General features: G+C 37.8%; 1 protein-coding gene across 1 annotated transcript in view; it reads right to left on the reverse strand.

Moving 5' to 3' along the window:
* Window positions 1-2,015: 2,015 nt before the first annotated feature.
* rttn (rotatin) overlaps window positions 2,016-17,257 on the reverse strand; it is a 181,259-nt gene continuing 166,017 nt past the window's right edge. Inside the window, exons 36-42 of the mRNA XM_048595750.1 lie at window positions 16,637-16,714; window positions 16,412-16,538; window positions 10,255-10,457; window positions 8,151-8,418; window positions 5,618-5,721; window positions 3,741-3,810; window positions 2,016-2,211 (exon numbers count right to left, since the gene is read on the reverse strand). Coding sequence (XP_048451707.1) covers window positions 2,138-2,211; window positions 3,741-3,810; window positions 5,618-5,721; window positions 8,151-8,418; window positions 10,255-10,457; window positions 16,412-16,538; window positions 16,637-16,714 — 924 coding nt within the window. The 3' untranslated portion in view covers window positions 2,016-2,137. The remainder of the gene's footprint in view (window positions 2,212-3,740; window positions 3,811-5,617; window positions 5,722-8,150; window positions 8,419-10,254; window positions 10,458-16,411; window positions 16,539-16,636; window positions 16,715-17,257) is intronic.

Genomic DNA, 17,257 nt, shown 5'->3' on the forward strand with positions numbered 1-17,257 from the left:
GGGGGGGGGGAGGAGAGGTGGAGGGGTAGGGTGTATTGTGGGTGTGGACAGACGAGGAGGGGGGCAGGGAAGAGGTGTGCTGGCTAGCTGCAGGTGGGTAGTAGAACCCAGGAGTGATCCTAGGGATAAGGGTCCTTGGGTTGATTGGAAAGTGGGCAGAGTCTGGAGTGGAGGTGGAAGTTGCAAAGAAGTCGAGGCAGGTTCCAGTTCTTTCATCGGCAGATTCTGGGGCAGCGTTTGAGCAGTCGTCTGGAGCAGAGTCGGAGGTTGAAGGTGAGTTCCTGTGAGTCCTGCTTGATGGTTGCGGAGGCTCGGGTGCCAGACTGGAGCTGCAAGCGGCGTCCGAACTAGAAGTGGTGTCAGACTGGAGAGGCCAGACTCCAGATGCTGCCTGGCTTGTTGTGTTCTTCCAACCTCCTGTTTGTCTACCTTGGATTCCAGCATCTGCAGTTTTTATGTCTCTACTATAGGGTCTAATTGGTTAAGGTCAATTTCATTTGCGGTATTACATTAAACCAAGATCGACCCCAGCAATTTACAAAGATATGTCACTCAAAGGTTTCAGTATGACTGTAGAGAATTTTACGCACTACGGTCAACATTTTACTCCAGACCAATATGATCCTTACTGTAGCACAGCTTATGTTTGTTACGTGCATTTGGAGACAATGTTACTGAAGAAATGAAATATTTGCTTTGTCTACTAGCTGCATATTAGCAACACTTTTGTGTCTGTGGTTTTGATGTGAACAGCTGTGTTGAACAATGAGTTATTTCGGGAGACTGCTGTTATGGAAAAAGAGTTGTCACAAATTTTTCACATTAAATATTGTGTACTAATTTCATTTTCCAATGAAATGGTGCACTTATTTTAATGTCTTATAAAATGCAGCCTGAAGACCAATTTATAGTGTTCACATTTTTCTTCAAGCATTGTTCCTGCACAGGAACTTTTCAGAGGTTATAAGTCAGAAACAAAACTCTCTGAACGCAACTCTAAATTTATATATGGAAGACATTATATTCATCTCCCCACTACTTCCCGAAGTGCTGATTCATGCTGGAATACAGTTCATCAAGCCTCTGAATATTAGTGATCATGTTTCAGACATAAGCTTGCATAGTGAGTGCCAGTAGAAAATTCCACCACAGAGCTATCACAGAGGTGGCCTAGTTTTCATCCAACAGCTAGCTGCAAGGTACATTTTTAATCACACAGAGTCACTGGACAGTGGTCAGGGAGGTAAACCAGCTTTGATTTGCTCTGTCTCTAGCTGCAGCCAGTTCTTTGATTCCTAACTTTCACAATGGTTGAGTTCATCTAATTTAGCATCTATCAGGGCTTAATTTTCCAAGAGGCAATTCCCAATGCCGCATGGTGTATTATAAACATGGCCATTGTTATTTTGAGATGGGGAATCAATAAAAAGGGCAGGGAGCAGGCTTGTTGATCAGTGAGAGCAGATATGACCCCACTGCTATAAGGCCCACCATTACTCAGATCAATAGCACCACCGACTAAGGTAGGGCTGCTGACGTGGACATGCCACCTAGAGAAAAGGAGAAGGCCATATGGGTCCAGGGATGAGTAGCTCCTTGAGGGAGCAACCGTGATTTATTTCTGCCCATGCTCAACTCATTTGACTGAACACGGTCCAAGCCAACGTAGTTTGCCCGCATTGCCAATTAAACATCCCAGTTGGCTTGGTTGACCGTGCAACTAAATTAATATACAGATAACTGGCTATGAACTTCTTCTGACAGTCAACTAATGTGACATTGATCCCGACTCCACTGCAGGACTGTGACAGGGAAACAGCACAATGATTGATAGTGCCAGCAAGATTGCAACATCTTTCTGCCTCTGATCCGGACCCCAACCAAAATTATAAGTTCAACCTCAGGATCAAGCCTGGATTCTTTGTGGTCTGCCTGGCTCTAGATAACCTCAGAGCAAGTGTCCTTTATATCTTGCATATCCTTAAAGGAAAACCAAAGTAACAATGACAAACAGAAACCAAGAACACAAACACTTTATTGTGGAAAATGCATTAGAACATCAATTAAATATATACATGATTTACAGGCAGGATGAATGCCACTCCTCAATAAATTTCTCACATTAGCATCACAGTCACTAACAGTTCAGCAAAATTGCTAGATTTTCCAGACACTTCAAAAGATAAAGATTGAGAGAACCTTCAAGGTTACCTAGAAAAAATAATTCATGAAAATATGATACAAAATTAGTTTACAGATAAACACCCAACAGTGGCAACTCATGCTAATAATTCATGTGTTTCAACTATCAAATGATTAATTTTAAAATGAAACAATCACAAGAATCAGTGTTCTGAGTTTATCACTGCACAACATTTGCCGAAAGACATGGAACTAAAACCTACATTGCAATAATTGAAGTAATCAACAAATTACATTTTAAAGCAAATCAAATTTCCAAAAATATAGCATTGTACAACTGTGATGAATAGAAGTTTTGTCAAATCATAACCCTAAAATCTGTATATTCTTTTTTGAAAGGTGACTGATCACTGAAATGAGTTTTAATATGTGCACAGATGTTGTAGGCGGTGAGGGAATTCATAATCTATAAAAAGTATGACAAAAAGTGACCCTCAGAGAATATGGCACCATTTAAAATTATTTATGGTTATTTGTTTGTCACCTCAGGTTGCTGGCAACAGTCTTGGTGTTAACTTCAGGCCTTTGAACCCCAAAACATATGTTACATTAAAGTAATCTGCTTAAAGACAGTCTGACAGCTTTTGTCCTGAGAACAGATGAGAGATCTGAACTTAAAATTATCTGGCTATTTTGTTGGAAGAAGGTACAATGATGTCTCTTTGGATAGAGTGATGAACGGACCAATATCTTGGGGTGGGGCAGATCTTGCAACTTTCTGCCTCACGTTGCTGACTTTTCTTGTACCAAAGCACATCTATGTACATAATAGAGATGGATTGTTACGAATCCATGGCCAACTTAATTCCCTTACAGAGTATAGCAAGCATCCCAGTTCAGGTTTAGCATGAACAAGGTTACCAAAGTAATTTTTTGTTCTCTTTAGAGACTCAGAATTTTGTAAAAATGGTTGAGATTTCTGCATTATTTTTGCTTTTACTTATTATTGTTTAATAAACTTGTTTTAGAGTTTATAACCCAAGAGGTGGGCTTATTAAGCTATATTCAGTTTCATTGGCAATGATGACTCACTAAATAGTTATTCGAACTGACCTTGTATGAACCTAAGGATGTGACATTAATCTTTAATGTATTTCAAAAGATGCCAAATATTTTTTACTCATAATTAATATAAATTTTAGGAATCCAAAATCAAAAAATAATTTGTTTACATGAATGCTCAGTCAACAAACAGCTCAGATTGTTTAAAAAACTGCCAAATGTTTTGTTTCATTTTCTTTTTCGACAGTTCAATTTATTTTCTGTTGAGCCATGCTGGCTGATAAGAATATAAATGAAAATGTTTTAACATTGTAATTGCTTTTTCTATTGTACCTCTAAGACCATCATCTGGCACCTTTAATTGAAAGCCAAAGTCCTTGCATCTAGCAATCTGTCAGGAACTGACAGTTAAATGCAAATTTTAAATTGAGTAACTTCAAAAAATAAACATACAAAATTAATTAATTCTGATAAAGGCTGGAAAAATAAACCACTGTTTACATAAATGTAAACATTATGAACAGTTCAGTACTCACATTTCTTGATTGAAAAATTAGCTTCATCCACTCTCCTCTTCATCGATGGATTTTTCAGTGTAACTTTGGCCTGTGAGAAATATTTACCTCAAATTGATAATGTGCAAATGTACATAATAATGATTATCAAATTGATAATATTTTAATATATTTCACTGTATTCACTTAATATTTTCATTGTAAAAACATAAAACAAGGACAACTACGCTGAATTAAATATAATCTCATTAAAACCAATAGATTATAGGAGAGGGCTGAGTAAAATGAAGTGACTTGCCCACGGGTTTTAAAGAAGATAGTTGCTTTAGCTGTTGACATCCGATTTTTTTTGTGTGGGGGCGGGCTTTTTGTTGACATGCCTAAATATTTCACATTGTAAAAATTAAATATGTTACATTCCCTATACATCTCCAGTAGCTTCTATACACCATTACACACAGGACCAAAAGTAAGCCATTCTCACATATCTGAACAGAACTTGTATTTCTCTTCCTGTGGGTATTTCTTCTGCTCTTTCCTATTGTCTAATACTTATTAATACATTCTTTTCCTATTTTGCCAGGGTTGGAGGGTTTGAACTATAGGGTGTGGCTGAATAGGCTGGGTCTATTTTCCCTGGAGCGTCAGAGGCTGAGGGGTAACCTTATAGAAGTTTATAAAATCATGAGGGGCATGGATAAGGTGAATAGACAAGGTCTCTTCCCCAGGGTAGCAGAGTCCAAAACTAGAGGACATAGGTTTAAGGTGAGATGGGAAAAAATTAAAAGGGACCTAAGGGGCAACTTTATCATGCAGAGGGTGGTGCATGTATGGAATGAGCTGCCAGAGGATGTGGTGGAGACTGGTACAACTACCAACATTTAGAAGGCATCTGGATGGGTACATGAATAGGAAGGGTTGAGGGGGATATGGGCCAAATGCTGGCAAATGGGACTGGGTTAATTTAGGATATCTGGCTGGCACAGATGATTTGGACTGAAGGGTCTGTTTCCATACTGTACAGCTCTATGATTCAATGACTCTAAATAATTGATCTTCAAATTTTTCTCTGCATTAGTTTTAACCAAGATGCAATTTTGTTCAAAATACATTAACAAGATAAAACAAAATGCATTTACTATATGAAACAAAAATACCCTTAAAGTTAACAGATAATGACATAAGCAAGATTATTCACCACACTGTACATTTATATTAAAGAAGGGAAAGTTATTTGATGTTTTTCTCGCAAATAAATCAGCAAGGTGAAATGTGCCAGATATTCAAATCCTCCATTTGTGTGATGGCTTTGGGAGAAGCACCAACTCAGTGCCTCAGTTTATTACATTGCTCAATGTTTCTTTGATCTTGTCCATCTTCTTAAAAAGGCACATGTTTCAATCAGAATGGGCTCAGAATTTTCAGATAAAATGCAAGGATGACAAATAAACAAAGCTTTGCAACACAAGGGTGCAGATTTCAGAACAGCCGATAGAAAAATTTACACATAGTGCCTATTTATCAGTTATCCAGTCTGCAAGGTATACATGAATGTCATAACATCCACTGAAGTTACCAGCTTGCAATACTCATATATATGGGAACATGTCACTTAAAAACAGTTCTGCCAGTGTAAATATCTTTGATATTTATTTGTCAATTAATCCCCCCAGTCGCAGATTCCTGGGCGATGCAACATAAACTGCTGTGCAAATTTAACCTTTTCTTGTGATACATCTGTTTGTTTGGTGTTAACAGTTTGAGGAAAAAAAAAATAAATAATGGAATAGCATTGACTTAAAAAGTATTATAAGGTTAGTCAGTAGATAAATTCAATTTGCTAGTAATTTAGGTTGAAATTTTATCACAATGCTGAGTGAATTCGATGACACACTCACCTTTTGGTAGTTATGAAGTAAAGCCCAAAGTGCTGAGGCACCTATCGTCTGAACTGTAGGATTGTCATTTTCTAGACAAGCAGCAAATACTGACATGGTTTTATCTGGGAACAAAACAGGCAAAAAGCAAGAATGCAGTGAACACCATTTCATACACATCTGTTGTGTATTCATTCATTCATTCCAACCAAAGACACTCAAATTTTGTGGCACCTTCACCCATATTAGATGGGATAATTTAAGAGCTGATCCAGCAGTTATCAAAACTGAACATGTCTGTGTTCAAGTTACATGGATTGCCCACGCTAAATTGACCATAGCGTCCACGGATGGCTAGATGGATTAGCCATATGAAATGCAGGGTTACATGGATAGGGTAGAGGGTGGCGTCCACGGATGGCTAGATGGATTAGCCATATGAAATGCAGGGTTACATGGATAGGGTAGAGGGTGGGATGCAATTCAGAGGTTCAGTGTGGACTCAAAAGGCCAAATGGCCTGTTTCCACACTGTAGGGATTCTATAATACAACATGCCACAGCAACGTACAAATATCACAACTAGGTTCTGTATGTTTTGAAAGGTGAGGACTAGACTTCATACCAGGGCAAACTGGTATATTTACAGAAATATAATTCAGCTGGGTTCTATTAGAAACTTCTTCCCTCGGACCCCAGCTCATATGATATGACATAATCTAAAATCACTTATGATATACTCTAGGTATTAGTAAAGTTATTAACCCTTAATGTGACAAAACAGGTCATAATTTTATTCAACCACATTCTGTAATCTCTCAGCCCAGCACATCCCTCATTCAACTGTCACCATCAAACCAGTGGTCTATAGTTTAATGAGCAGTGCAGGAGAGCACACCTGGGTTAACATATGACACTCATCAATATCGTGTTCACCTCTTGCTGTCCCAAAGCCTTTTCACCACGTATAATATACAAGTCTCCTGACTTACAGCATTCAACATTCAACATTTTCCAGGAGAAAGCAAACCACTTGATAGGCACCATCTGCCTCTACTGTCAGTGCAATATAGCAACTGTTTTTGCAATCTACAGGATACACTACAGCAATTGGCCAAGCCTCCTTAGATTGCAGCCCTCAGAATTGTGACCTTCGCCAGTTAAAAAAGCAAGGGCAACAGGGGTGTATGGAAACACAATCACATGCAAATTTCCCTCGAAGTCACAAATCATTCAGAACTGGAACTATGTCACTGTTCATCCATTGTTGCTGGCTCAAAATCTTGACACTCCCTTCCAAACAGTACTGTGGTGGCATCTACACCATGCAGTAGTTTAAGAAGATGGCTCACCACCACTTTCTCAAGCGTAATTACGGATGGGCAACAATACAGGTCCTTTTTATAATGGTTCAATGATGAAGGTGCTTCTCAAACTGTGATGTTAAAGAATACTAATCTTGTAGATATATTCAAAAGAGCAACAGGGAAATTAGAGGAACTACATTCCATAGAAGGTAGCCATATGACTATTGTTTCTGTTCTGACTCTCTAGTTCTAATAACTATTTTCTTCCCATAATGCTTTAAACATTTTCCCTTCACAAATTTATTCAATTCTTCGTAGTGGTTAGAGTGCAACTACACTTCACTTTCTTTACAAAATCTTTTATTGATCATTCATGATCAAAACATTTACAATGGATAATTATTAACTCAAACTCAAACAGAATCTTAATTTGAACCTTCCAATAATCTAATTTTCCACAGGCTCACTGATGCAATGAAATCAAAAATGCTGGAAATACTCAGCAGATGAGTATTGACAGGGAATGAATCAGAAATGTCAAAGGTTTTGAGCAGGGAAAAATGAGATGAAAGAACAAAAAGGGAAGGTTTGCAGTATGGTGGAAAGCAGTAGAATATAAATGATGAAAAGTTTGATGATGCAAGGATAAAGGAGGTGGTAATGTGACAAGAAAGAAAAACATGCCTCTCAAAGAGGTGTGAGGATGCAGAAATACAAACCACAATGAGGACGGAAATTACCACCTAAAATTGTTGAACTCAGTGTTAAGTCCTCAAATATGTTGAAATGAAAGTTGAAGTGTTGCTCCTCCAGCTCGAGTTTAGTTCAATTGTAGCCTTGTGGATGGCTTTTCTTGGTTTTGAAACATGGGAGCTACAAATCTGGCACGTAGCTTTAAAGGTCATTATCTGCTAATGTCTGGAGAGTAGTTGTATAAATATCAAGTCAGAATTTATATTCTTTATTTGGTATAGAAAGCTTGCACATTACTAGTCATTTGCAGATGTGCAGTTTCTGCACAGAGCAAAGAGAAATCAACACTTTTTTTAATATTGAAATGTGTTGCCCAAACTTTCTTAGAACTATATAACAATATAAAAAGAAGTTACCGTCATAAACTACCACTGTACTTTCAAGTTGAAACCAAGGGCAGTAATTTTAAACAGGTTTAAAAACAATTTATTTTTTATGAATCATTCACAAACTAGTAACACAGAATAATCAGGCAGAAGTGTAAAGTTTTCTTACCATTAGCTAGAACCTTTGGCTTGTTGGCAGGACTGAAACAAATATTATGAAGCACAAGCAAAGCAGTAGTCTGGTTGTTCTTGTGCTTGTGCTGGGACATTGCTGTCAAAAGCTCCAGACTACCATTCATCTTCAGAATCATCTGTTGTCCTTCATCTTCAAAAGATATATTCAGCAACAGCTTCAGCCAAAGCACAGCAAGAGTGCTTAGTGGTTTTCCTGCTGTCTTTGGTAATGGTAGCACAAGGAAGTTATGCAAGAAATTGCTCTACAATAAAGATCAGAAGCATGAAATGAACTACAGTCCAGTACTGACTTACAAAGCAAAGAACTACTGATATCCAAATCTAATATGCTGCCTGCTCTGTAGACCATGGGAGGTTGGTTTCAGAGTTGCCAGTAAGTGACAAGGTTGCAATGCAAAGTGTGAATTGCAATCTTGACCACACAGGTATTTAGATTTATTTACTGGAATTTTACAGTGAAGGAATTTTATAGGGAATAGATAAGATAGAAGTAGGGAGGTTGCTTCCATTGGTGGGTGACACTAGAACTAGGGAGCATTGCCTCAAAATAAGGGGGAGCAGATTTAGGACTGAGTTGAGGGGGAACTTCTTCACTCAAAGGGTTGTGAAACTGTGGAATTCTCTGCTCAGTGACATAGTTGAGGTTACCTCATTGAATGCTTTTAAGGCAAAGATAGATAGATTTTTGAACAGTAAAGGAATTAAGGGTAATGGAGAGCAGGTTACGTCTGCAAAACAATCAGCCATAAACTTGTTGAATGGTGGTGCAGGCTCAAGGGGCCAGAAGGCCTACTCCTGATCTTATTTATGTTCTTATGTGAGCAGAAAACCTGCAATTTAAAGTGCATCAAAGCAAAATTATTTGACGCTCTGCAGTTTTGAATTTCTTATCAAATTAAGGGAAACGTTTGTCTCAATGATTATTTGCACTGTCTTAACAGATGCCAAATTCGCTCTGAAGGGTACGAGAGAGCTCAGCTGAAGCGCACTCTGGTTCAGTCAGCAAGGAGCTCTGAATGAAATACGGAAACCATCATTCTTTTGTACCCGAAAATCACTTGAAATCTGTTGATCATTTTCAAGCTCAGTACAAAGCAGGCATTTACATGGAACGGACTGAATGTTTATGCCCTTCTAGTCTCTCCTTTGAACATGTTACTTCAAATCATATTTTGGTCAGGGCCTGTCCTTGAATTCCTAAAATATACGCCATCAGTTTCTTCACCTAAAGTTTTACAAATGTTTTCAAACCAATTGTTTTCCAAAATCTTCACAATGTTTGCGCCTCCTTTGTACATTCACATTCTCATGTCCACCAGACTTCACCTCTTTGCACCCTCACCATCCACAATTCAGTTCCTTCTAATTGTCAGAATAGTACTTTTGACTTTGTTTTTGTGCATGAAGTATTTACGAAGGCCTTGTATTTTTATTTTATTATATTTATTCTTATACTTTGTATTATCTGCTCTTTCTTCATATTCCCCTTTAGCTATTTGGAAACTCCCATTTCCACCTTCACAAGAACTCATTTCATATTAATCAATTTTATCTGGTATTATTCTCTGGTTTTATCATATACAACATAGCAGTTATAGAGTCAGAGCTGTACAGCATGGAAACAGACCCTTCGGTCCAACTTGTCCATGCTGACCAGATATATCCCAAATTAATCTACACCCATTTGCCAGCATTTGGCCCATTTCCCACTAAACCCTTTTTATTCAAACAGCCATCAAGTGCCTTTTAAATGTTGTAATTGTACCAGCCTCCACCACTTCCTCTGGCAGCTTATTCCATACACGCACAACCCGCCACGCAAAAAAGTTGTCCCTTCGGTCCCTTTTAAATCTTTCGCCTCTCACCTTAAACCAATGCCCTCTAGTTTTGGACTCTCCCACCCTAGAGAAAAGACCTTGGCTATACACCCTATTCATGCTCGTGAATTTATAAACCTCTATGAATAACAAGATAATTGCACAACATCTAAATACTTTAAAAAATTAAATGGACACATTATAAGACTGGTAAGAAACTGATAAGTTATACCAACCACCTTATCCACCAGTGTTACTAACCTTCTGCAACACGCCTTTACACTCATGGGAAATGGCCAAGTTGGAAAGGACAGCAAATGCCATTTGCTGAATTGCACTGTTGTTGTGGGTCTTCTGCAAGGCTTGCTTCATGATCATGTGAACTAGAGAGTTACCTGCTATACCCTTTTGAGAAGAATGGGAAACAAGTGGTGCTCCACTTCCACAGCACAGGGAAACACATGCTGAAAGATACCAATATGGAAAAACAGCAAGGCTTCAATTCTAGCTACAGCATTCATGAATATGGCACATTTGCAACAATATTAAATAATGAAGTATAATGCACATTTCTGATATTATTCTTTTATGGACTTAATTTTGATTTTAAAGAGGAGGAACAAGAATAATTGCATCGCAAACTAAAATTATTCCAATAAAGTAACTCTTTAAATGCTAAGCAGACAAAAATATCACCATGTAGGCATATTTTACAAAGGTTTGAAACATGGAGTTATACCACACAAATTGAATACTTTCAGGAGCATTGGCTAAGCGTAAAGGTGCATTTACTCTTGTTAAAAACCAGTTTGCTGGCAATTTATTATAATACATACAGCTGATGCATATGAAACACTTTTTATTGCGCAGGCTATATCATGCTGGATATCAAATTCGAGTTGAGAGTTCTTGCAATTTCTGGAAACTAACGAATAACGCCATGTTCAGTATTCCAATCTAGACTTTCCAAGTAAACACTGATGCAGTTTGTGATTTATTACATGTTAATCTACATAACATATATCGCAATAGTCTGATTCTCATTGAGTCAACCAACTTTACTTATAAAATTAATTATTTTCAAGGTTTTGATAGCAAACTTACAAAGATTGTTTGGGTTCTATGCTTACTGATGTTACTCTACATTACATACACATATTGACTGACTATATTGACTCCATTACAGAGTTAGTGACTGGAGGAAAGGTGAGTACTTTTACATCAGAAAGTCACATACTGTAATTTCGTGTAATTGTCTTAAAAGGCACAGGCCCATGTGGTCTGAAGTCAACGCCACAATACCACATTATTCATATTTAAAACCTTACAACAATTACACACAGAGATAACAAGGTGTAGAGCTGGATGAACACAGCAGGCCAAGCAGCATCTGAGGGCGGGAAGGCTGACGTTTCGGGCCTAGACCCTTGTTACTGCAATCATGAAATGAATCAAACTCTGAACAGAATGTGAAAAAGCACTGCCAACACAAGTCTAGTTTATTTGTTTAGCACCACTTGCAAAGTCAAATTTATACTCAGTCATAACTAAGTTTCTGCAAATGTCATCCCACTTCCAAAATATGGCAAGTAAACCTTTTGAACAAGGCATATGGAGAAAAACCTCAAGTACAAATTTTGAATTGCTATGGAGACTATAGTACTGTGTCAGAGTTAAATGTGGCTGACATGACCTCTGGAAAGAATGCTCTATTTCACATTTTGATGCAAGAAAATTAAACTTGCATATCGAACTAGATCATTAAATTCATCAAAATTAAAGTCTCAGTTAGGACCTACTTGGACACAATTTCCAAACAGTTAAGTACCAGTTTGTGATGCTTTCAGAATCCAAAAACAAACATATAGTGCATGCGCAGAGAACACACCAAATTGACAATCATCTTGCCCTGCCCTGATGCCTCAGCATCACAGATGCAAGAAATGGCTGTAGTTGCTGGACAAAGAAAAGGCTATGGGCCCTGACAACATTCTGACAGGTGATTCAGAAGCAGTCGTGTCTTCAGCTAAGCTGTTCCAGAACAGCTACAACACTGACATATACCTTACAATACGGGAAACTGCCCTGTTACATCCTGTCCACAAAAAGCTGAATAAACTGAATCCAACTAATTATCAACTTCTCAGTCCACTCCTGATCTTCAAAGTGGAAGGGATCATCGATAATGCTGTCAAAGTAGTCCTTACACAGCAATGACCTGCTCACTGATACGCTTTTTTGGGTCCTAACCTCATTAAAGCCTTTGTTCAAAACATGAACTAAGAAAGCAAACTCAATACGGAAGGTGTGCGTAATTGACCTTTATATCAGTGTTTGAGTTTGCATCAAAAACCTCCAGCAAATTCAGTTGAAATCAGGGGAAATAAATTTATACTGGTTGGAGTCTTACCTGGCACAAAGACAGTGATAATTGCTGGAGACTGATCATCTCAGTTCTAGGATATCATGGCAAGAGTTCCTCAGGGTAGTGTCCAATGGTCAACCATCTTCAGCTGCTCCATTAATGACCCTCTTTTCATAAGGTCAGAAATGGGAATGTTCACTGATGATTGAACAGTGTTCAGTGCCATTCACGGCTCCTTACATACTAAAGAAATTCATGGACACATGCAGCAATACCTGGACAATATTTAGGCTTGGGCTGATAAGTGACAAGCAACAGTTGTGCCACACAGACGCCTGGTCATAGCCATCTTAAACAAGAAAAACTCTCTCTCCTTGACATTCAATGGCATTGCTGTCATGAATATTCTGGCTTTTACCATTGAGCATAAACTTTACTGGACTTATTGTATAAATACAATGGCTACAAAAGCAGATTGGAAACTGGGAATTTTGCAACAATATTCACTTACTGGCTCCCAAAACCTCCCCACGTCTTATGAAGCACAAGTTAATGGTGTGATGGGATATTTCTCACTTGCTTGAATAATTTCAGTTCCAAGAACAGTCAAAAGCTTGACATCCAACAATGTGAATCCAAGCCAATTAGGGAGAAAGAAACCCAAGACATTCTTTTATGGATACTTTATTGACTACTTGATCTAATAGCTCCTTCAGCTCCCATTCTCTTAGCTAACTTCTGAAAATGGCCTAGCCTCCTTCAACAACACCTTACAAAGAAGTGACCGTCACCATCTAGAAGGACGAAGGGATCACTATCTTTCGATAAAAAGTACCTATAAAGTGTCTGTAGAAGTATTACTTCGAGCATAAAATCAAAATGTTTAGCTCGACTTCAAAGCAATTACAACAGCAACTTGCATTTACAAATTGTGTTATGATCCCAGCTGATAGTAATATTGGACAAAATCAAATCTCAGGATGAAAGCAGCTGATAGATAACAAACTTAATTTTGCAAGTGGTTACTGGAGTAATTCACTTAACACATATACATGAGGCTGCAAGCTTTGTTTCACAAAAGAACACAAACAAAAAAAAATTGTAGAAATAAACAGCAAAACGTTTCTGTTTCCCAACAATATATTTTTACAGATACTCAGTCCCAGCAAACTATCACTCCTTTTACAATTCTTTCATTTCTTATTGAATTGACTCTTTCCAGTTCTTTTCCTAGGAATGCTGAGGCAGTTTAATAACGTCTTTCCAAGTCTGCAGGCCTACATCTCTTTGCAGTTCAGAGAGCCTGCCAACTTCTATACATTCTCTCAGGCTGGATACTTCACATACATAAACCCCTCTGCCAGGGTGACTGGTTCCCCCAAAATGAAATTTTGAAGGTTGCGTTCTGAATTCAAAACTTAACAACCTTCTACCATAATCTCAGTACCATAAACATTTGTATCCATTATCACCACATGGGTCTGCCTGGGCAGTTGACTGAATAACATGCTTCTAGGAATGAATATTTAGGTCCAAATCACTTTATAAACTTTAAAAACAAAAGTTCATAGAACTAACTAAAACCTACCTGTCTCTATTTTAAAAACTAAATTTCTATACATTGAAATGATATATGAAATACATTTGTCACAAATCCTTTGTAAAAAAAAACCAAGATGTTTATCAGTGTAACAATTATACACACTAGACTAGGTGTACAGAGTTTAAATTATTTTGAATAGCTTCTGAAGGGGTCCCAAATCAGTATAGCATGCAAAAATCTATATATTCAGCAAATATGCTTCTTTTAGCTTGAGTTGGCTGTAAACTTCTAGGTTATTTTGATAACCCCTATTGCCCTATAATACTCATTTGCCACCTATGCAGATGTGTCTCAACACCCCATATACCAACAGCATATTTCTACCCCAATAATTATTTTGAGATGTTTCACCAGCCTAAAAATGCTTGCGTGGCTATCTAGCACGGCTGATTCATATCTTGTGGTGTTTGAAGTTAAGGCCTTCAAAATTAGCTCACAAACTGACCAAGAACTCTCAAGGATTTTTTTTAAAGATAAGTATGTGTATCAGTGCAGGGCAAAAGAAAAATATATTTTTTCTGAGCAATTACAAAACTTGTAAGTACATCCTCTACAACTGTCTAGTATTAATTGAAAGAAAATAATGAATTCAAAACACAATAATAATTAGAGTGGACTTATCAATAGGAATAAGAATCAATGCAACTACTAGATGAAACACAGAGAATGTTGGAGATACTCAGTATGTCTGGCAGCACTTGTGGAGACAGAAACAGAGTTAACGCTTCAGATTTGTAGGACTCTCCTCCTGAAGAAGTCATAATATACTTGAAACATTAATTCTGTTTCTCTGTCGACTGACGCTGCCAGACATCCCAAGTATCTCCAGCATTCTCCATGTTTATTTCAGATTTCCAGAATCTCAGTATTTTACTTTCAACCCACAGAGTAGTGTGAGGGAATCAGGAATAGTGACGGTAAGAGTAGGTTAGATACATCTCCAATTTCTTGTAAACCTGGTGTCACTTCTTCAGTCTACGAAGCACATAAAAATGGGCCAATTATGTGAAATGCGTGATAATAAATGCATGCCAGTCCTCACGTTAAGGTGCTGCATATCCACGTAATTTTAACTTTGGAAAGCAGACATTTAATAAAAAGCAAATGTTCAAAACATGAAAATGTTCAGAAATAATTCAGTTGAAATACCTTAGAAACCACACTTATTGTGAAAAGGTATTAACAAAGTTGGGTTTATTTTGTACTTCATTCAGAGGTTTGATTAGCTGCCTACAATATTACATCATATGTGTCATTGTTGTACCATTTAAATAAACGCTTCCAATATCCGAAATGTAATTTATATGATTGTTATGTTAAGTACAGACCTCATCAGCCATGGAAATCAACTGGGCAAACTTCTTCCTATCTGTTCCCAATTAGAAAATAGAGTTCTCATAACAGTCTAGCTTTATGAATTCACACAGCAAATTAGATTTGCGTGCAGATCTTTTGATCCAGCTGAATGCAATTTCAGTGTAATGAGTTTTGCTTAATGTTAAAAATGTTGGCTCTTAAAAATCGCATATGTTTTAAAAACACTCAATTAATTTAGAGCGATAAAGAATTTTCTCGATGGTGATTTAGATAATAGTGATCATACCAAACGTCTGCCTGGCGACAGGCCCACGTGAACTGATTGCCACAGAGACAGAAACCTAAGACAAAACATTGTGAAAATCAAATGACATGTTCCACTTTTTGATACAGAAAAATGGACAACTGCGATTTGGACTGGGACAGGACGAAAGACAGTGCAACAAAGGGAGTGTGTTATTATAAGTCACGCAGAAAGAAAGGGAGCAACAGCGTACCATAGAGAGAGAGCGAGTGCACCAGAGAGACAGCACCCAGACAGTGAGAGAGAGAGAGAGAGAGAGAGAGAGAGATGGTGGGGGGGGGTGCAACACAAGAAATAGGATGCTTCCTCACAGTAGAGGAGGGCAGAACAGATGGGACTTTTGAAGATTTAAGGAACATGTAGCATATAATAGGAGTATGACATACTATTTCATACATTTGCTGAGGTAAGCATTGTCAATGAAACTAGGTTCTGGAATATTTAGGCTGGGTGGAACAATATTTGAAGGATAGTGAAAGATTTGGCCTAGCATATCAGGCATAAATGACCATGTGGGAAGGCTGAGATTAATTTGGAACATGAGGCGATTTCTATGAAAGTGTGGTACACAGCCAGAGAGCTGTAACATGTACCTTGATTACATTTAGTGGTTAAAAGTAAAAAGTGCCTTTTTCAGTTTGGTGAATCAGTCCAGTTCAAGTCATGCTTGATCTATGTTGATTTTAGATTGTTTATCTTGAGATTAAGAACTTAACTTTGCTCACAAAATGAAATGAGAAAGCACTGACTAGACGCTAAATTATTTGTATTTCACTGTTTCTATTCTACTCTAACCTCAGGACTTCCTCAGCGCCTGAGGTTTACTCACATGCTGGTAGGTTTGCTGTGTAGACACATAACAGTTTCAGGGCTGCCAAAATCAGCTTATCATCCATTAAAAACCAGGGCCAAAGTGAGTAAATTGCACTCACAAGGTGAGCATCAGATGCTGCAACCTGGAGGAGAAGGTGGAGTGCAAAAGATTATGTTCTTAAATTTGAATAAAATGCAAACAATAGTACAGAACATCATCTAATTTTTGTAGTAGCCTTACTTTGCATTCAACATTGTGATATAAGCAATTCCTCAGCAAATGCATCACCATTTTCAGCTCTCTGGTAAGACTATCATCCTATGTTGTCAGAGACACATAAATAGTCATTTAAAATAATCACGATGAAACATGAAAATCAACTGAGATGACATATTATTATATTTGCTACTTCATAAACAAAACATGCATTTAATTCAACTCAAAAGTATTTAAATTATGTGGACATTTTAAGAAGTGCCCATAGTGACTAGCAACATTTCTGTAAGTCGAGCAGCTTGGCTTGGCATGTGTGCAGCCGATCCAAGATTCTGCACATGGCGATCAGCTTTGGCATTGTCTTCCAGTTCTGAAAGGTGGTGCCGCTCACAGACCTTGGACGTCCATGCAGCCGAAAAGAAAATGAGACAGAATGCTGGGGATTAGTGAAAAGGAGTTTTCCTTTAATGCACAGAGGCTAAGTGGTGCGAGGTACAATGGCACTTCAATAAAAGGCACATTAATACGAATCTAGACTCAAGGAATTTTAACGTTCAGTGTTCAAGCAAATGAAGTACCTTCTCAGCGATATTATGGATCAAACACCTTCAACCCAGATCAGCTGTGAACATTTTAACCAAAAGA

Source organism: Rhincodon typus, chromosome 4, assembly GCF_021869965.1.
Source record: "Rhincodon typus isolate 14 chromosome 4, sRhiTyp1.1, whole genome shotgun sequence".
NCBI classification, from domain to species: Eukaryota; Metazoa; Chordata; class Chondrichthyes; order Orectolobiformes; family Rhincodontidae; genus Rhincodon; species Rhincodon typus.